General features: G+C 35.5%; 1 protein-coding gene across 2 annotated transcripts in view; it reads left to right on the forward strand.

Moving 5' to 3' along the window:
• Nucleotides 1-4,620, forward strand: part of LOC126474910 (protein spartin) — a 97,381-nt gene extending 92,761 nt beyond the window's left edge. For both annotated transcript variants that reach the window (XM_050102406.1, XM_050102407.1), the window contains exon 8: nucleotides 1,241-4,620. In XM_050102406.1, the coding sequence (XP_049958363.1) occupies nucleotides 1,241-1,427 (187 nt within the window). In that variant the 3' untranslated portion in view covers nucleotides 1,428-4,620. The remainder of the gene's footprint in view (nucleotides 1-1,240) is intronic.
• The last annotated feature ends 9,590 nt before the right edge of the window (nucleotides 4,621-14,210 follow it).

A 14,210-nucleotide genomic window follows, 5' to 3' on the forward strand; every position in this document is an offset into this window, starting at 1 on the left:
CAGTTTTAGAAATCTGCTTCAAATAAATTCCAGTTCTTTATAGCAATCACATTTACATGTGCCTTTAATCCTCACCAAATTACACATTTCAAGTTTGAAACAATTTTTCATATTGCACAAAAACTTTGAAATTCTGTTCAAGACTGCCCTGCAAACACTCCATGAATATTGACTCCATACCAATCTGTATGGTCTCTGCTGTAGAGCCATTTATAATGTACTAACAATCAAAATTTTCTAAAGCGCTATTACATACAAGGTGTAATGTTTTGCAGAACTAAACAAAAAATTTTGGTACAATAACAGTGCTGCTTAAATTACATTTTTAACATGAAAATTAATGAAATAGCATCGTTGAACAACCACTTTACAATAGTCTTTATTTACATTTTAAGTATTGCTATTTTTCTTACCTACATTTACTCAATGTCTGTGTGTATTGTGGATTATTGTGCAATTAACTTTTATGAGTAAAATAAATAAAATACCCAATTCTAGGCAGTGATGATAAGGCAGTCTTTCTATAATGTTCTGAAGGAAATAAATCTGCATAAAAATTAATGATTCAAAGGTTGAAATTGTATCCGCATGACACAAAAGTAGAAATAAAATGTATATGTAAGTGGAAAGAGGAATGAGCAAATTAGCATATATTTATAATATATATGAAAAATATGTGATGACTGGATTGCATTGATAATCAGTCCTGGTATTGGTAACTGCATAATGTTATTTCCCAGTCAGCCACATTGCAATACCTTACCTTCATTTTGTTCTTTATGTGACAAGTGTCATACAGAAGAGATAAAAAAATACTTTGTTTTTCCTTGTAATTTTTTCTTTGTCCATAAATTAAGCTCTTCATTGTTAGAATGTTTTCCTATGTCACTTCTATTTCCCATACTTTAATGGGAAGGTAATTAATGTTGTGATGTATCAGTTTTTGACCATTTAAAAAATTAGAGTTAACAGTGCATCAGTTCTCACATATATTCTCTTCAAGCAGGGCAGGAAATTCCCTTTGTCAGTGACTGTGTCATATTTAACCCAAGTCACATAGTAACTGTTTACCAGATGTGTTCATAAAGACAGTTGTTTTTCCTGCAAAAGTAAATGTTGGCTATTCCTTTCTTACACAATGCAGTCATACACCTTAGTTGAAGTATAATCTGTCCAGATGCAACTGATTTTTTTATTGTAATTGTAAGACCATATATATATATAAACAATTTTTTTCCAGATATGGCAACTCTGCTGGTCAGGTCACAGGTGAAGCTCTGGATGCTGTTGGAAACGTCTGGGTAGCTGGTCGTGATATCAGACATCTTTCACCTAAAAGGCTTGCAAAGGCAACAGCTATTGGTGCCAGTAAAGGTGTTGTGGAAGCCACTGGGCATTTGCCAGGACCATCAAGTAAAGAGGAATGATTACTCTTCGGTAGTCTTCAAATAAGTCAGTTATTATCAGAGAATCAAAGACATGCTGCTTACACTTTGGCTTTCCTTCATGTTGAATGATTTAAAATTACTTTTTTCTTGGTTCACTTGAAGTGACTGCAAGGCATTAATAATTTTGTAATGGTGGACTTACTGTTGACATTGTATAGTTGTTGTTATCAGACTTTACAGCGCACAGTTTGATAAATCTGCCTTGTATGTACATTTGTATTGTTATACTTTGATTATAATAACTTTGTGATTGACATTAAGCAAGACAGTCGCCAAGGGCTGAGGTGTCAGTAAACTACAGTTCTTTCTATGGTTCCACATGCTCACTGTTTAGTAGGTAACTACAGAATCCTGATAAGTGATCCCGATTATATGATGTGGAAGAGGGAGGAATAGCAGGAATAGCTGACCATTGATATCTGTCAATCACTTAAGTCACTTTATTGAAGCTGAACTGATGGCAAGGGGGGGGGGGATGTTATAAATTTCATTCACTGATATTTCATAATTATTTGAACTGTTTTCTCACACTGGAGTTACGTTATGTTGTGGGTGGTCTTTAAACTGGTGTTGTACTAAGAAATATAAGGCACCTAAGCTATGATAAATTACTTCTAAATATACACAGATAATAAATTTCTAGGATATGGTCAGGGAAATTACATAAATTTTTAGTATTCCTTGTTTAATAAGCACCAAGGAAAGAAGAGGTGCTGTTACTATATTTTTTCAAGTGGCAAATTTCTATGCTGTTCCTCCTCATCGTTGTTTGAATGTTCACTGTATTGAGAAGAAACTGAAAGCATTAAGTTGTGTTAATTATGAAAACTTTTTCCAGCTGTATGTGAAAGGAAAGGCAGTGCACGGTAATCCACCTTCTTTTTATTTCTCAATATGTACTGCAATTATTACAGTGTGATAGTAGCTAATCTGTAATATTTTTACACCCTGTAGCTATTTCAATTCTCTTTATTATGCAGAAAATAGTTTCTGTTCTGTGATATTTTCTCTGTAAATCTCATAATGTAGTAAGTACAATGAGTTGTTGTGTTGGTTAACTGGATGTTCCTTTTGTGGTTTTCAATTATGTTAATGTTGATCTACATATTCATTTGTCATTTTAGAATATAGTAAAATATAAAAATTTCTATTTTTATGTTGAAGGGTACTTGTTGTTAGCGCTATAAAAATAATTTTTAAGAGGTTTTAGTATAATGAAAGAGGAGTGGTAAAATTAGAATTGGACAGTTTTGTGCTTTATGAAAAGTGTACATGTGAAACTTAAGCCAGAGTTTTAGTGCAGCTAATTTTTCACTGGGTGTTCATTCGAATATTTCACTCACTATGCGAAATACACATTGTACTGGAGTACATGTACTTGCTTGTGTGAAGACAAACTTAAGAGTACTTATACTATTTTGTAATCAGTCAAAATGCTTTTTACTTAGAATAGATATCTCCTCACTGCATGTTATTGGCACAGCTCACACTGACCAGATGCAGTGCATGCAGCTTCTGTAAAAAAGGACATTTTTTTCTTCACAGATTTTATTCATACATACCATGCTGACCCTCATCAGCACTTCTACTTTATTTCCTGAGTTTCGTCTGGATCCAAGCTGCTGACAACTCAAAACTCTTGTCATTTTTAAACCAAACATTACATGCTTACTTTTGTTTAATTAATGTGTTGTTGTTTTTATAAAATGTACATCTTATTCAAATCTGCACTCCTTCTGCATTGTACTTATTGCACTGTTGCTGGTGCTGACTTTGAATACTCGACAAGTTTTTGCTCCACATGCTACTGTACTGTCAGTGTCTGTCATGTTAAGTTACCAAATTCTGTACTCAAAAGTGTGAAGAACTTCTTAAATTTGGCGTATTCTCAAATAAATGAGAGGAAATAGCCATAGTTTCAGCAATAATACTCATTATTACATGTACCTTTCATGACTGCAGAAGTACATGCTGTTTTCTCCAAACCATTCAAGGGATACAGCAAATATGAGAAGTTTTTCAGACATTTGGATTCAAAAATTGATAACTCTATCCAATAATCATAACTAATTTTTGCATATTTCAATCTGAATGAGGTGTCACAGTGGTAAGAACTAGACATATCTTCAGGAAGATGGCAGTTCAGACTTCTTTCCAGCCATTCACATATAGATGTTCCATATATCCAAATACTCAGTCACATAAGGCAAGTTCCAAGATGTTCCAGAAGGCCCCTTTGAAAAGGCACAGCCAATTGCCTTCTCTGTCTTATCCTAATCCAAGATCGTGCTTCGTCTCTAATGACCACTTAGTCAATCTGATGTTATGCTGTATTTACTTCCTTCTAGTTTTCATTTGACCTCTATAAGTGTGCCAGTTGTTGAGATTGTGTGTTACGGGATAACATTATGTACTAATTCATCAAGTAAATAAATGTATTTGAGTGATCCCAATATTGTGTTGGTATAAAGGACCAGCAACTCATTTTATTTAATGTTTATTTAGTCTTCCGACTATTATGAAAAGGACAGATTGCTACTCACCATATAGTGTAGAAGTTGAGTCGCAGACAGGCACGACAAAAAGACTGCTAAACAAGTAAGCTTTCAAATAGCCATAAAAGAGAAACAGGCAAAAGCCTACCTTGTGAAAGTTTACAGTAATGTGGTAACACCACAAGCCAATAATGCTAATAAATGAGAACTCTCATAAGGAAATATCAAATGTGACCTTTGAAAATACAGGTTCTCTCCACAACATAAAAAATCATCTGGAGAAGGAAAGCACACTGTTAAAATATATAAACCATGACTTTATACAACAGAAAGAAGCGAACTGTCTGCATGCTGAAAGAGCAAGACACAGACATTATTTGACTTACCATACGGAGGTGACACCCCTAAAACACAAAATAAGACCTGTTTACATCTGTCATATATACACACCTTATATGCTAGCACTGGTCTAACTAGATGAAAACTAATGACTATTATATCATAGTGTTGGGAAGCTTGCCAGACGGTGATACTACAGTTTCAAACAATGGAAGGCTATGTGTAAATAATAATGGATAATGCCCAGTGTCTGAAGTAATAGAAATTCATAAACTAATTTGAAGATGCACATCATAGCACAGAAAACTGTTTGGTTTTTCAACAATAGCTGTTCTTTTAAAAGCTTCAGTGGTTTGAAGCAAGTATGTTTCAAAATTTTGAATTCCTCAAGCAAATTTAATTTTCACCCTTTTATTTTCTACATGCTTGATCATAAGATTTTCCAAAAATATTTTTTTCCAAAGTAGGGGACTGATGGTCTAAAACTTTTAGATGTTCAGTGAAGGGAGGATATTTTTTAATTTGACCTTCACTGAATCTAACAGTAAATGACCCTTCCATTTGTCTAGTATATTTGATGAACATTCTGGGCACCTAATTCTATAAATCTGTGATTTCAAAAATAAATGATTCGTGGGTTGCTCTTTGTGGGGGAGCATACTGAAATCAAGGATTCAACAGAACTAAAAATGTCTTTAAAATCCAGTTTTCTTTGATCTTGTTGCAGCTAGTTTAGCTCTGTACTTTCTGTTATCATTTTTCTTGAAAATACATTTTCCTGTAATAATTTCTATTCCGTGATAGCCTTCATCAAGTTTTCCTTGCCTTCACTTTTAATGCACTCCTTGTATATGAGCATTACTTAATCATATATCTTTGGAAAATTTGTTTGATTTTTTATCTTCTTCTTCTTCTTCAAAAACTTGGTTTTATATAGGTAGATTTATTCATTCTTCTTTGATTTTGTCTGTCTCTTCTTCATATTGATAAGTAAACATCACTTGCTTCAGAAAATTCTCCAGTTCTAGGATTCCACAATACATAGCCATTGTCTGTATATCCTACTAGAACACTTTTCACCTCTTACACTTATTTTTGTAAATATTCAAGAAGTTTTATGAATGTCACATATTCACATAACCCAATCTTTACAAATTTGATTTTCTTCCATACCACATATTAGATAGTGTCACACAAGTAGCTGTAGTGTGACATCTGTTCATGAGGTAAGCTCCGGTCAGATCTGCATAGCCCCACATGTTGTTTCTGACTTTTGAATCAAACATGGTCCTTATTTGTTCATGATAGTAAAATTTATTCTTTGTCTTATCATTCATTTGAGGACACACACTAACTGTGTAGTTAATCACTATAGCTCTCTTTCTACACCATTCATTAAAGGCAGTACTTCTATTCTCCCATCCTCTGTCACTTCTGTTTTTTTCTGTATTCAATTATTGACAAAATAATTTAATTGGATAGATAAAAAGTCTACTCACCAAGTGGTGGGAGAACACACACATAAGACGGTTGTAATTGGCAAGCTTTTGGAGCCAGTGGCTCCTCTTTCAGGCAGAAGGGTTGAAGGGGAAGGAAGAGGGATGAAGGAAAAGGACTGGAGAGGTCTAAGAAAAAGGGCAGATTTCAGGAAAGTCAACCGGAAATGTTGGTCAGGGGAGACTTACTGCACAAGATGAGAGGGAGAGACTTTCCTTCTCATCCCGTGTGGTAAGTCTCCCTCGACCCGCGGTTCTGGGTGACTTTCCTTCTTATCCCGTGTGGTAAGTCTCCCCCCGACCCGCTGTTCTGGGTGACTTCCCCTAAAGAAGATAGCAAAGCAAACTGTGTCTCATTTTTGTAAACATCGTTTGCTCCAGCTAAAATAATGCAAGAGTTACAACTTGGTTAATGTACGTGTCAGTGTATTGAGTAACTTCTCGTAGTGGAGCACATGGTTTCACAAATCCAACAACACTTCGATTTATTAGTTTTTCATTCATAATGACTATCAGAAAGCAAGTAAATAATGCCAGAATCTTCTACACATTGACTGTTATTGTTTTTTGTATTCAATTTGGAAACTTTCGGTTGCATGTTTGCATCACTTAGGCTTTTCATTGTTTCTGATAACACACTAGATCTGTTTGTGCACATAATATTAGGTTCATTCAAAAAGTTTCTTTGAGAATTTTTCACTATGGAGTTTGGAGATTACTGAGAGGCAAGTTTGATTTGTTTGTATGCTTTTGGTCATTATTTTCCACTACCTCACTGTAGTTGTTCGTGTGATCACTTTCTTCCATAATTTGCTGCATTTGGTTGCAGCACTGAAGTTTCACAATTTTTGGAGATTTTACTTCCTGAATGCATTTTTTTCCCATCACTGTTTTCCACTTGTCTGCAGAGGCCGAGTCTACTTGCTTCAACTTCACCAACAAAATAAGAATACACGAAATTTCCATTTGCAGTCTTAATTTTTGTATCTTCATAGCCTGTCACAATTTTCCTTTCACGTGACATGTGCTTGTTACTACCAGTGCCCACATTAAATTTATTATCTATTTTATCAGGCTTCTCTTCTCGATTTTCTGTCACCAACACTTCTGGAGATAAACTGTCTTCGCTGTTTTCTTTATCTCCTCATGTTCCTTTTCATAGTAACATTTTCCAGCTGGGTGATTTGTGTTTTTGCACAACTTACATGGAAACAATTCCTTCGATTGCCCAACACTCTCCCAGATGATATTTACCACTCTTAGAGCATTCTGTTTTGTTCTTGTTATCTTTTCTTTTTACACTCACTCACCTAATGACCTGAACAGGAGAAGCACAGTATTTTTTTTTCCACTTGCAAATTTCAATTTTTTTCTTCCCCAGATTTACAGCATTAATGGCTCAGAAAGTATCAAGATAACTTCTAAAATCTGGGATTGTCTTTCATTCTTTGAGACACCATATGGGATTTATCTTTTTAAAAAGAATATAATAAAGTACAGGCCATAAAGAATGACTTACTTCATTTATTATTCAACTCGTATTGCCAACGGAAACAGTGCACTAATACCAACTGTGGCCTCATAATAATGGGCAAATGTTCAACATGTCACAAGGGAGAACAGAATGTAATATAGTTAGAAATGGTACACTTGACATCATGTTGGAGGGCAACTGAGCCATGCAATAGCATTAAATGGACCACTGCAATTAACTGGCTTAAGTTCAAAAGTATAATGGATGTTAAAGAAGCTAGTGACTGTAGTGTATAGAATACAATATACTACATCTTACAGAATAATATCAACTTAAAAAGAGGCCAGTAAATAGCTAATACAGTGTGAAGGCACCCAGATTCAATGTAAAGACAACAGGTTAGTGTATCGAGGTGCTCATAGCTGATTTCAGTTATGTAATTTCAATATAACATCAGACTCTAGTGCAAACGTTCTTTCATATGTCAGCATAAATGTCTTTGCTCCAATCAGACACCAGAAAAAGGCACTTGAGCTGCAACTTTTAGGATCTGCAAAAACTTGGCAACCATGCCTGAAAGTCCTCAAATGTATGGTATAGACTTTCACAATCACATAGTACTCCACAGAATAGAACACGCTGCCTTTGACAGGGAAAGATTAACTGCTGAACATGAATTATCATAGGTAAACAGCTCTGTTATATTCTTCATGTTCTTCCAAGTCAAATAGCTTTCTCTTTAAATTTTTATTCCATTAATTTAGGGATTGTTTTCTTATACATGGTTAATTCATTTATTTCCTTCTGTTAATACAGGTTCCTCTTAAAGTTGTTGTTGGTGGGAGCATCTGTCAGAATCTTTGCTTTAGTTATTTGCTTGTTTTCTTGTTTGGATATAGTCTTTCTGATGAGTGTGAATGTCTTGGGAGGTCCCCTCCCTCCCCAGCCCCTCCCCAACTGATAATCAATTATTCACTAGACTGAGGAGTGCTCAGAATTTGCAGTTATGATCTTCTCAAAAACATCAACAGTGAGATTAGATGGCAAATCATTTCATTGTTCTGATTAAGTTGGCCAAGGCTGATCAGTAAAACAACCTGGCAGATAGTCCTCAGGCTCAAAAGTGTGTCTGTTTGTGATTCAGTACTGCATGCTCTACAACCATTCCATATATTTTGATTGGAGAAAGTGATTGCAGTGCTTGCAATAAGAGCACAACACACTGTATTACATAATTTTTTGAAAAAAAGCAAAAATTTTCAGTCAATAGGTAATAGAGTAAACAAAATAATAGCATTGTCTTTTGCACATGATACTTCAGCTATACTTTTGTGGCTTTCATGACTGTCCAGTATCATGAGTTTAGGATGTTCTTTTGTGAGCCTTTCGTATTTAATGGAATGCTGTAAAATTGTGAAAGTAATTCACTGTTCATCCAACCTAAGACTGTAGGTTCACCCCCAATATGAAGTGAGGCACTGTGCAGCATGCAGTATCTTTAAAATGAACCCTAGGAAACAATGAATATGGTACATCTCTTCCTGAAGCAGTAATTATTGTAACCATTGTCACTAGTATACCTTTTTCAGCCCATGTAGCCTATACAATTGCTGCAGCAAGGCTGACTGTTTACATTTGGTGGCTACCGAACATTGATTGCCATTGTATCATCCAGATTTTACGTCTTGCAGTTCAGGCCTAAAACCAGATTGTTAGAGTAAACTTTCTAATTTGCCCTTGTAAAGTAGGGATCAGCATTTAAAATAAAAAACAAAAAAATACATCAATTTCTCTCTCTCTCTCTCTCTCTCTCTCTCTCTCTCTCTCTCTCTCTCTCTCTCTCTGTGTGTGTGTGTGTGTGTGTGTGTGTGTGTGTGTGTGTGTGTGTGTGTGTGGGCGCACGGGTGCGCATGCGCAATACATCACATTGTGACATCAGTGCTATGATGCTATATCAAAAAAATACATCAAAGTTTCCAATGTATCAGTTGTCTTGTGGAATTGAATGCAAGTGTGGTTTGGATATGCCTTAAATTGACTCATTTTTGAAAAATCCCAATATTTCTTATCTGTCCTTTGGAAAAACAAAATTTTACTCTTTCTTTTGTCCTCCTGTTGATTTTGTTGCAGATTCAAAAATTGCTCCACTGTGATAAATAGTGTGTCAGATGGAACAAATATGCTGACCATTGTAAAATATCTAAACATGATTTTATATAATTTTGGAAATTGTATTTTATGATCTTTCCAAATTTCATTTAGTCTTTGCTTTAGGAGTTTTTAGATAAAGTGAAAGTTCATCAGTAAAACTGTATCACATTTATTCCTCTTCCAATTTCATGTATTACTTTATGATCATCACTCTGTGGTAAAAAGGTCTCTTCTTTTTTATGCAGATCAGTGTGGACAAAATTTTTTAATTTTAGTTACAGCATTTGCACAAGCTATTCCACCAATAAAGTGCAGTATTTTAAAGTGTAGTGTAAAATGTTTTCAGTGGTTGGCAGTTTCAGTATGGGGCCCATTCTTGTGGTTATTTCATTTAGAGCAAGTTTCTGCATCTCTTCTGACCATTGGATCTGCAACAATGGGTGAAGTAATATAAGGCAGACTCTATGTATGTATGTCTGGGATCGCCTTTGGCACACCAATGGTAAACTTCATGAGTATCAGCACTGTGGGGTTTATAACCTCCTAGCTCCAATAGGAGTGGAAATACGGACAAAAATGTATTTTTTCAGCCCCTGCCATATAGATTGTCCTGGACAACATGCATGTTGTTTGATTATAGTATAGGCCTGCTTTATTGAACTGTTTTGTAGGGTCTACATGTACTGGTGGGAATGGTTGGGAGGGAGGGGGGGGGGGGGGTTGAGATGGTTAGAGGAGGGTCTGGGTAGAGAGAGGGGGCAGGAGGAGGTGGGTAGGGAGAAATGAGGACAAGGGGGTCAGAGGAAGGTGGCAGGAGGTGATGAATAGGGAGAGGGGAAGGAGCAGATGTGTAATGTGATGGGGCAGAGGGAGATGGATAGGAAGAAGGGGCAGGACGAGGTGCGCAGGGAGAGGGGGCTTGAGGAGATGAATAGGAGAGGAGGAGGTGGGTAGAGATTTGGGGCGGGGGGGGGGGGGGGCAGAAGAAGTGGACAGAGAGAGGGGTGGTGAGAGGACAGACAGAGAAGGGGGAGCAAGAGGTGGTCAGAGAAGGGGAGAGGGAGATGCGGGTTATAGGTGGAAGCTGTAGAGGGGGAGTGGGCTGGTGGAAAAGAAGAGGGGGAAGGAGGAGCTGGTCAGAGGGAGGAGGATAGGGTGAAGGGGGGGGAGGGCAGGGATGCACAAACGGGGGGGGGGGGGGGGGGAGGAGATGGAAAGGTAGTGATGGGAGGAAGAGGTGGACACACAGAGGGGGAGGATCAGATGTGTGCAATATATGTGTCGAATGCTTACACAAACGAAGACTCAGGGGAAAAGAATAGTATTTTATAAAGCATACAGTAGTCTAAGGGTCTAATTTTGCTAATTGTCCAACATTTGTCACCAGAAATTTGTTTTGTAGATGCAACACTTCACAGCTTTAAAAAGCTTTGTACCATGTAGCAAGTACTGTTCCAGTTAGTGGATACAGTTATGTCTCCGAAACAGCAGCTTTGCACAGTTTGTTACTAATAGTGTAATGCTGTTAAAACCTAGTTACTGTTAATGATGTAATTATTATTATTTTAGAAATAAGGTTTTGCCACCTGATGCATGCTATGACCCCCTTACTTAACACATTTAATGCATGCATGGAACATGAAAAGTGTTTATTTTGATCAAACATTAATTCTACTGCATTAACCATGTGGCTGCAGTCTTTTTGAGGGTTTCAGTGATATGCTATGATGTGCTTCTTTGAACTATTCATACATGGCAAAGTAACTGAAATGGTTAGTCATGCCTAAAAAGCTTTTTATTTACAGTATCAGACCAAATATGCATTGTCAAAGATATCTCTCCTGTAGTGGACAACTTTATTTTAAAAGTTTCCACAATACCCTCATTTTTTGTCTAGCCAACATCTGAGAGTTATAGTGCATGTATACTCAGAACACAAAGTTGAATTTCACACTAAGTAGTGTCACTTATTCTACTTAGGCCACACAGTTTTTGTGAATTTAAATGAACTATTGACAAGTTAACCCTAAGGTGTGTGGTTCAGTTAACCTCACCAACACTGATGAAATAAATTTTGCATCAGAGTAACCATGGCCAAAAGAACATTTGGAAATGATATGTGAAATGAAACCTTTAAAAGCATGTTTTGCAATGACATTGTCACACATGTAATGGGTAGTCAATAACTACAAATATAATAAAAATAAAAATGGCAAGAAATTACTTTTAACCTTGTTAAATCAATAATAATAATAATTCAGCACATGTGGTTTTAAGTACTGAGCTGAGTTGAGCTGAATTGAAGATTTTAAGGGCATCCAATTCAGCAAAATTTTCTAATGATTAAAATTTCTCTACTTGTTAATTTTTCCAAATGTGGTTCAGTTATCCTCACTTTACCCTAACTGCTGTGTACTAGAAATGTAGCACACCAGACACTGTAGGACTATGAACATAACAGGTTTTAATTATACTTAATTGCACATATCTGATTGTAAATATCTGTTTTTTTTCCTCCAAGTAGGTCATAATTTCCACCCCTTTAAAATAGGTAGATACATAATACACTTTTTATTCCATAGATCCATAGTGAGATCCCTATAAATGTAAAACATCTTGTAAAAACAAAAATACATATTAACAAAAGAAGATACATGATAATGCTTGTTTGCACAGATCCTAAATAAACTAGTACTCTTCTTCATTAATTATAATTGCTTCTGCAGTTAAACATTTTGCCTAAGGAGTTTATATCATTGTTAAACAGCAATCTCCTTTCAGTATCAGCAGCATCAGTTTTTTGTCACATTTGATATGGTAATGTGCCAATAATCACTTTATTCTGTCCTCTTTGTTGGTGTGTGCTCACCTGAGATAGGTATTCATTGGATCTCAGTGTACCGTGTATTGATATCTAGAAATTGTGGGTGTTACAACACAACACTTGACCAAATTACAGATATGTGTTGTAGTTACTTGTTTCGAGATTTTCACAACCTTTGAAAGCAGAATTTTGTAAATATAATTTGGCAAACAAAGCCTGTCACAGATAGGAGTAGGAGGATAATTAAAATATTTCAGTTTTGAATCATTCAGAGTACCTGTGACTTTCCCACCTACATCTACATGTACATAGTTACTCTGCAATTCACAATTAAGTGCCTGGCAGAGGGTTCATTGAACCATTTTCATACCATTTCTCTACCATTCCACTCTCGAATGGCCTAATCTTAAATAGTGGAATATGATTTGGATTAACACTATGCCCACTCTGCCAACTGTCACTTCATTTTTTTTCTTTTAGTCTTCCCTGTTCATGAATCATGAAACATTTCCTTTGTCTGGCCTTATAATAATATTATAATAATGTTCTTCAAAGTAAAAAATAAACTTTTCTTCTCTTTTATGTTTTTGTGACATTTTTGATGTTCATATAATTATGTCTTGCTGTTCAGTAGGTAAGTGTAAAATATTTCATCTGTGCCTCAAATTTCACTTGGGCATTACTCCAGAGTTTCTCTCTTATCAGTGGTATTACTGTTATTTGACTCATATTCTCAGAAAGAAGTTGTTATATGTCACCCATTGCCTCCCAGTTAACATACTTGCGGTGTGTTGAAAGTTATTCTTTTGTGTTTGTCTCAGTGTGGTATTTTGTATTTGTGGAGTGTGTATTAGTGGAATAGGTTACAACTTTAGCTCATGTTCAGTGATAAAGTGTTTTATCTGATTACAGCGTAGTGAAGTAACATGTTAATTTAAATATAATAGCAGCTAAGAAAAATTCCATTATTATGTTATACAGTCTTATTGCTTAATGTACCCCACACGCATGATTATTTACACGAGTTGTAGTGCAATCTGTGATTCACAACATAACACCGTTAGAATATGCAAATGTGATAGATCAGTGTGCTGAAAGTAGCATAAATTTGTTTCTTAAACAAACTTTTGTTTAGTGATTAGCACTTATTTTTTATTGTTCATGCAAAAGTGAAATTGAAAAAGAATGGAACAAAATTTTGTTATTGTCCAGTGCAACATTTAAAAACGTGCGGATAATTTAATTTTCAAATTCTTATGAATGTATCCTAAATGTATTTAATCGGTAAATGATGAAAGCAAGTAGCAAGATTCAGTTCTGTGCCATCATCAGCAATATATACTGTTATTTTTAACACTTCAGTCATTTTGTTTATAAAAGGCTTTTGCAGCTGAAATATAACTAACAGTAGCAATGTTTGCACGTCCTTTTTATTAAGGGACTGTTAGTTTTATAGTATATTGTTGCTGTTTTGGAGTGAAATATGTGTTCTGGTACATACGTACTGGTGGTATACCAAGATGTTTATTGCTTGAGAGTGAATGGTTTTTTGGAATAAAATCTGCTGTTGTGATTTTTTTCTCTGAAATAAGGGGATTTACTATAATTTCTACAGTGTCTATGATAAATTTCTTTTGATTCTCTTGTTCACTAATTTCTATTCAGGAAGGCAGTTTTATCCTATCACAGTTAATACTTTCAGCTTATTACACTAATGTCAAATTGGGAAGATATTCTTCTGAAGATTTTCTTTCATTGTTCCAGAATTGTTAATCCATACATTCAGAATTGTATTGGTGATTTTGTGAAGCATGGCATGATCTAACATTTTTATGTAACACTGGACATTACTTTTTAAGGAATACTATTCCAGTGCATGCTGTGATGTTAAAGATTACCAGTGAGGTATTTTTTCACACTGTGCAGTACCTGATTTTCTAAGATTCTGTACAGCTGCATGCCAAAAATGGAGTCAACAATTGA

This window comes from Schistocerca serialis, chromosome 4 (genome assembly GCF_023864345.2).
Source record: "Schistocerca serialis cubense isolate TAMUIC-IGC-003099 chromosome 4, iqSchSeri2.2, whole genome shotgun sequence".
Lineage (NCBI taxonomy): Eukaryota > Metazoa > Arthropoda > Insecta > Orthoptera > Acrididae > Schistocerca > Schistocerca serialis.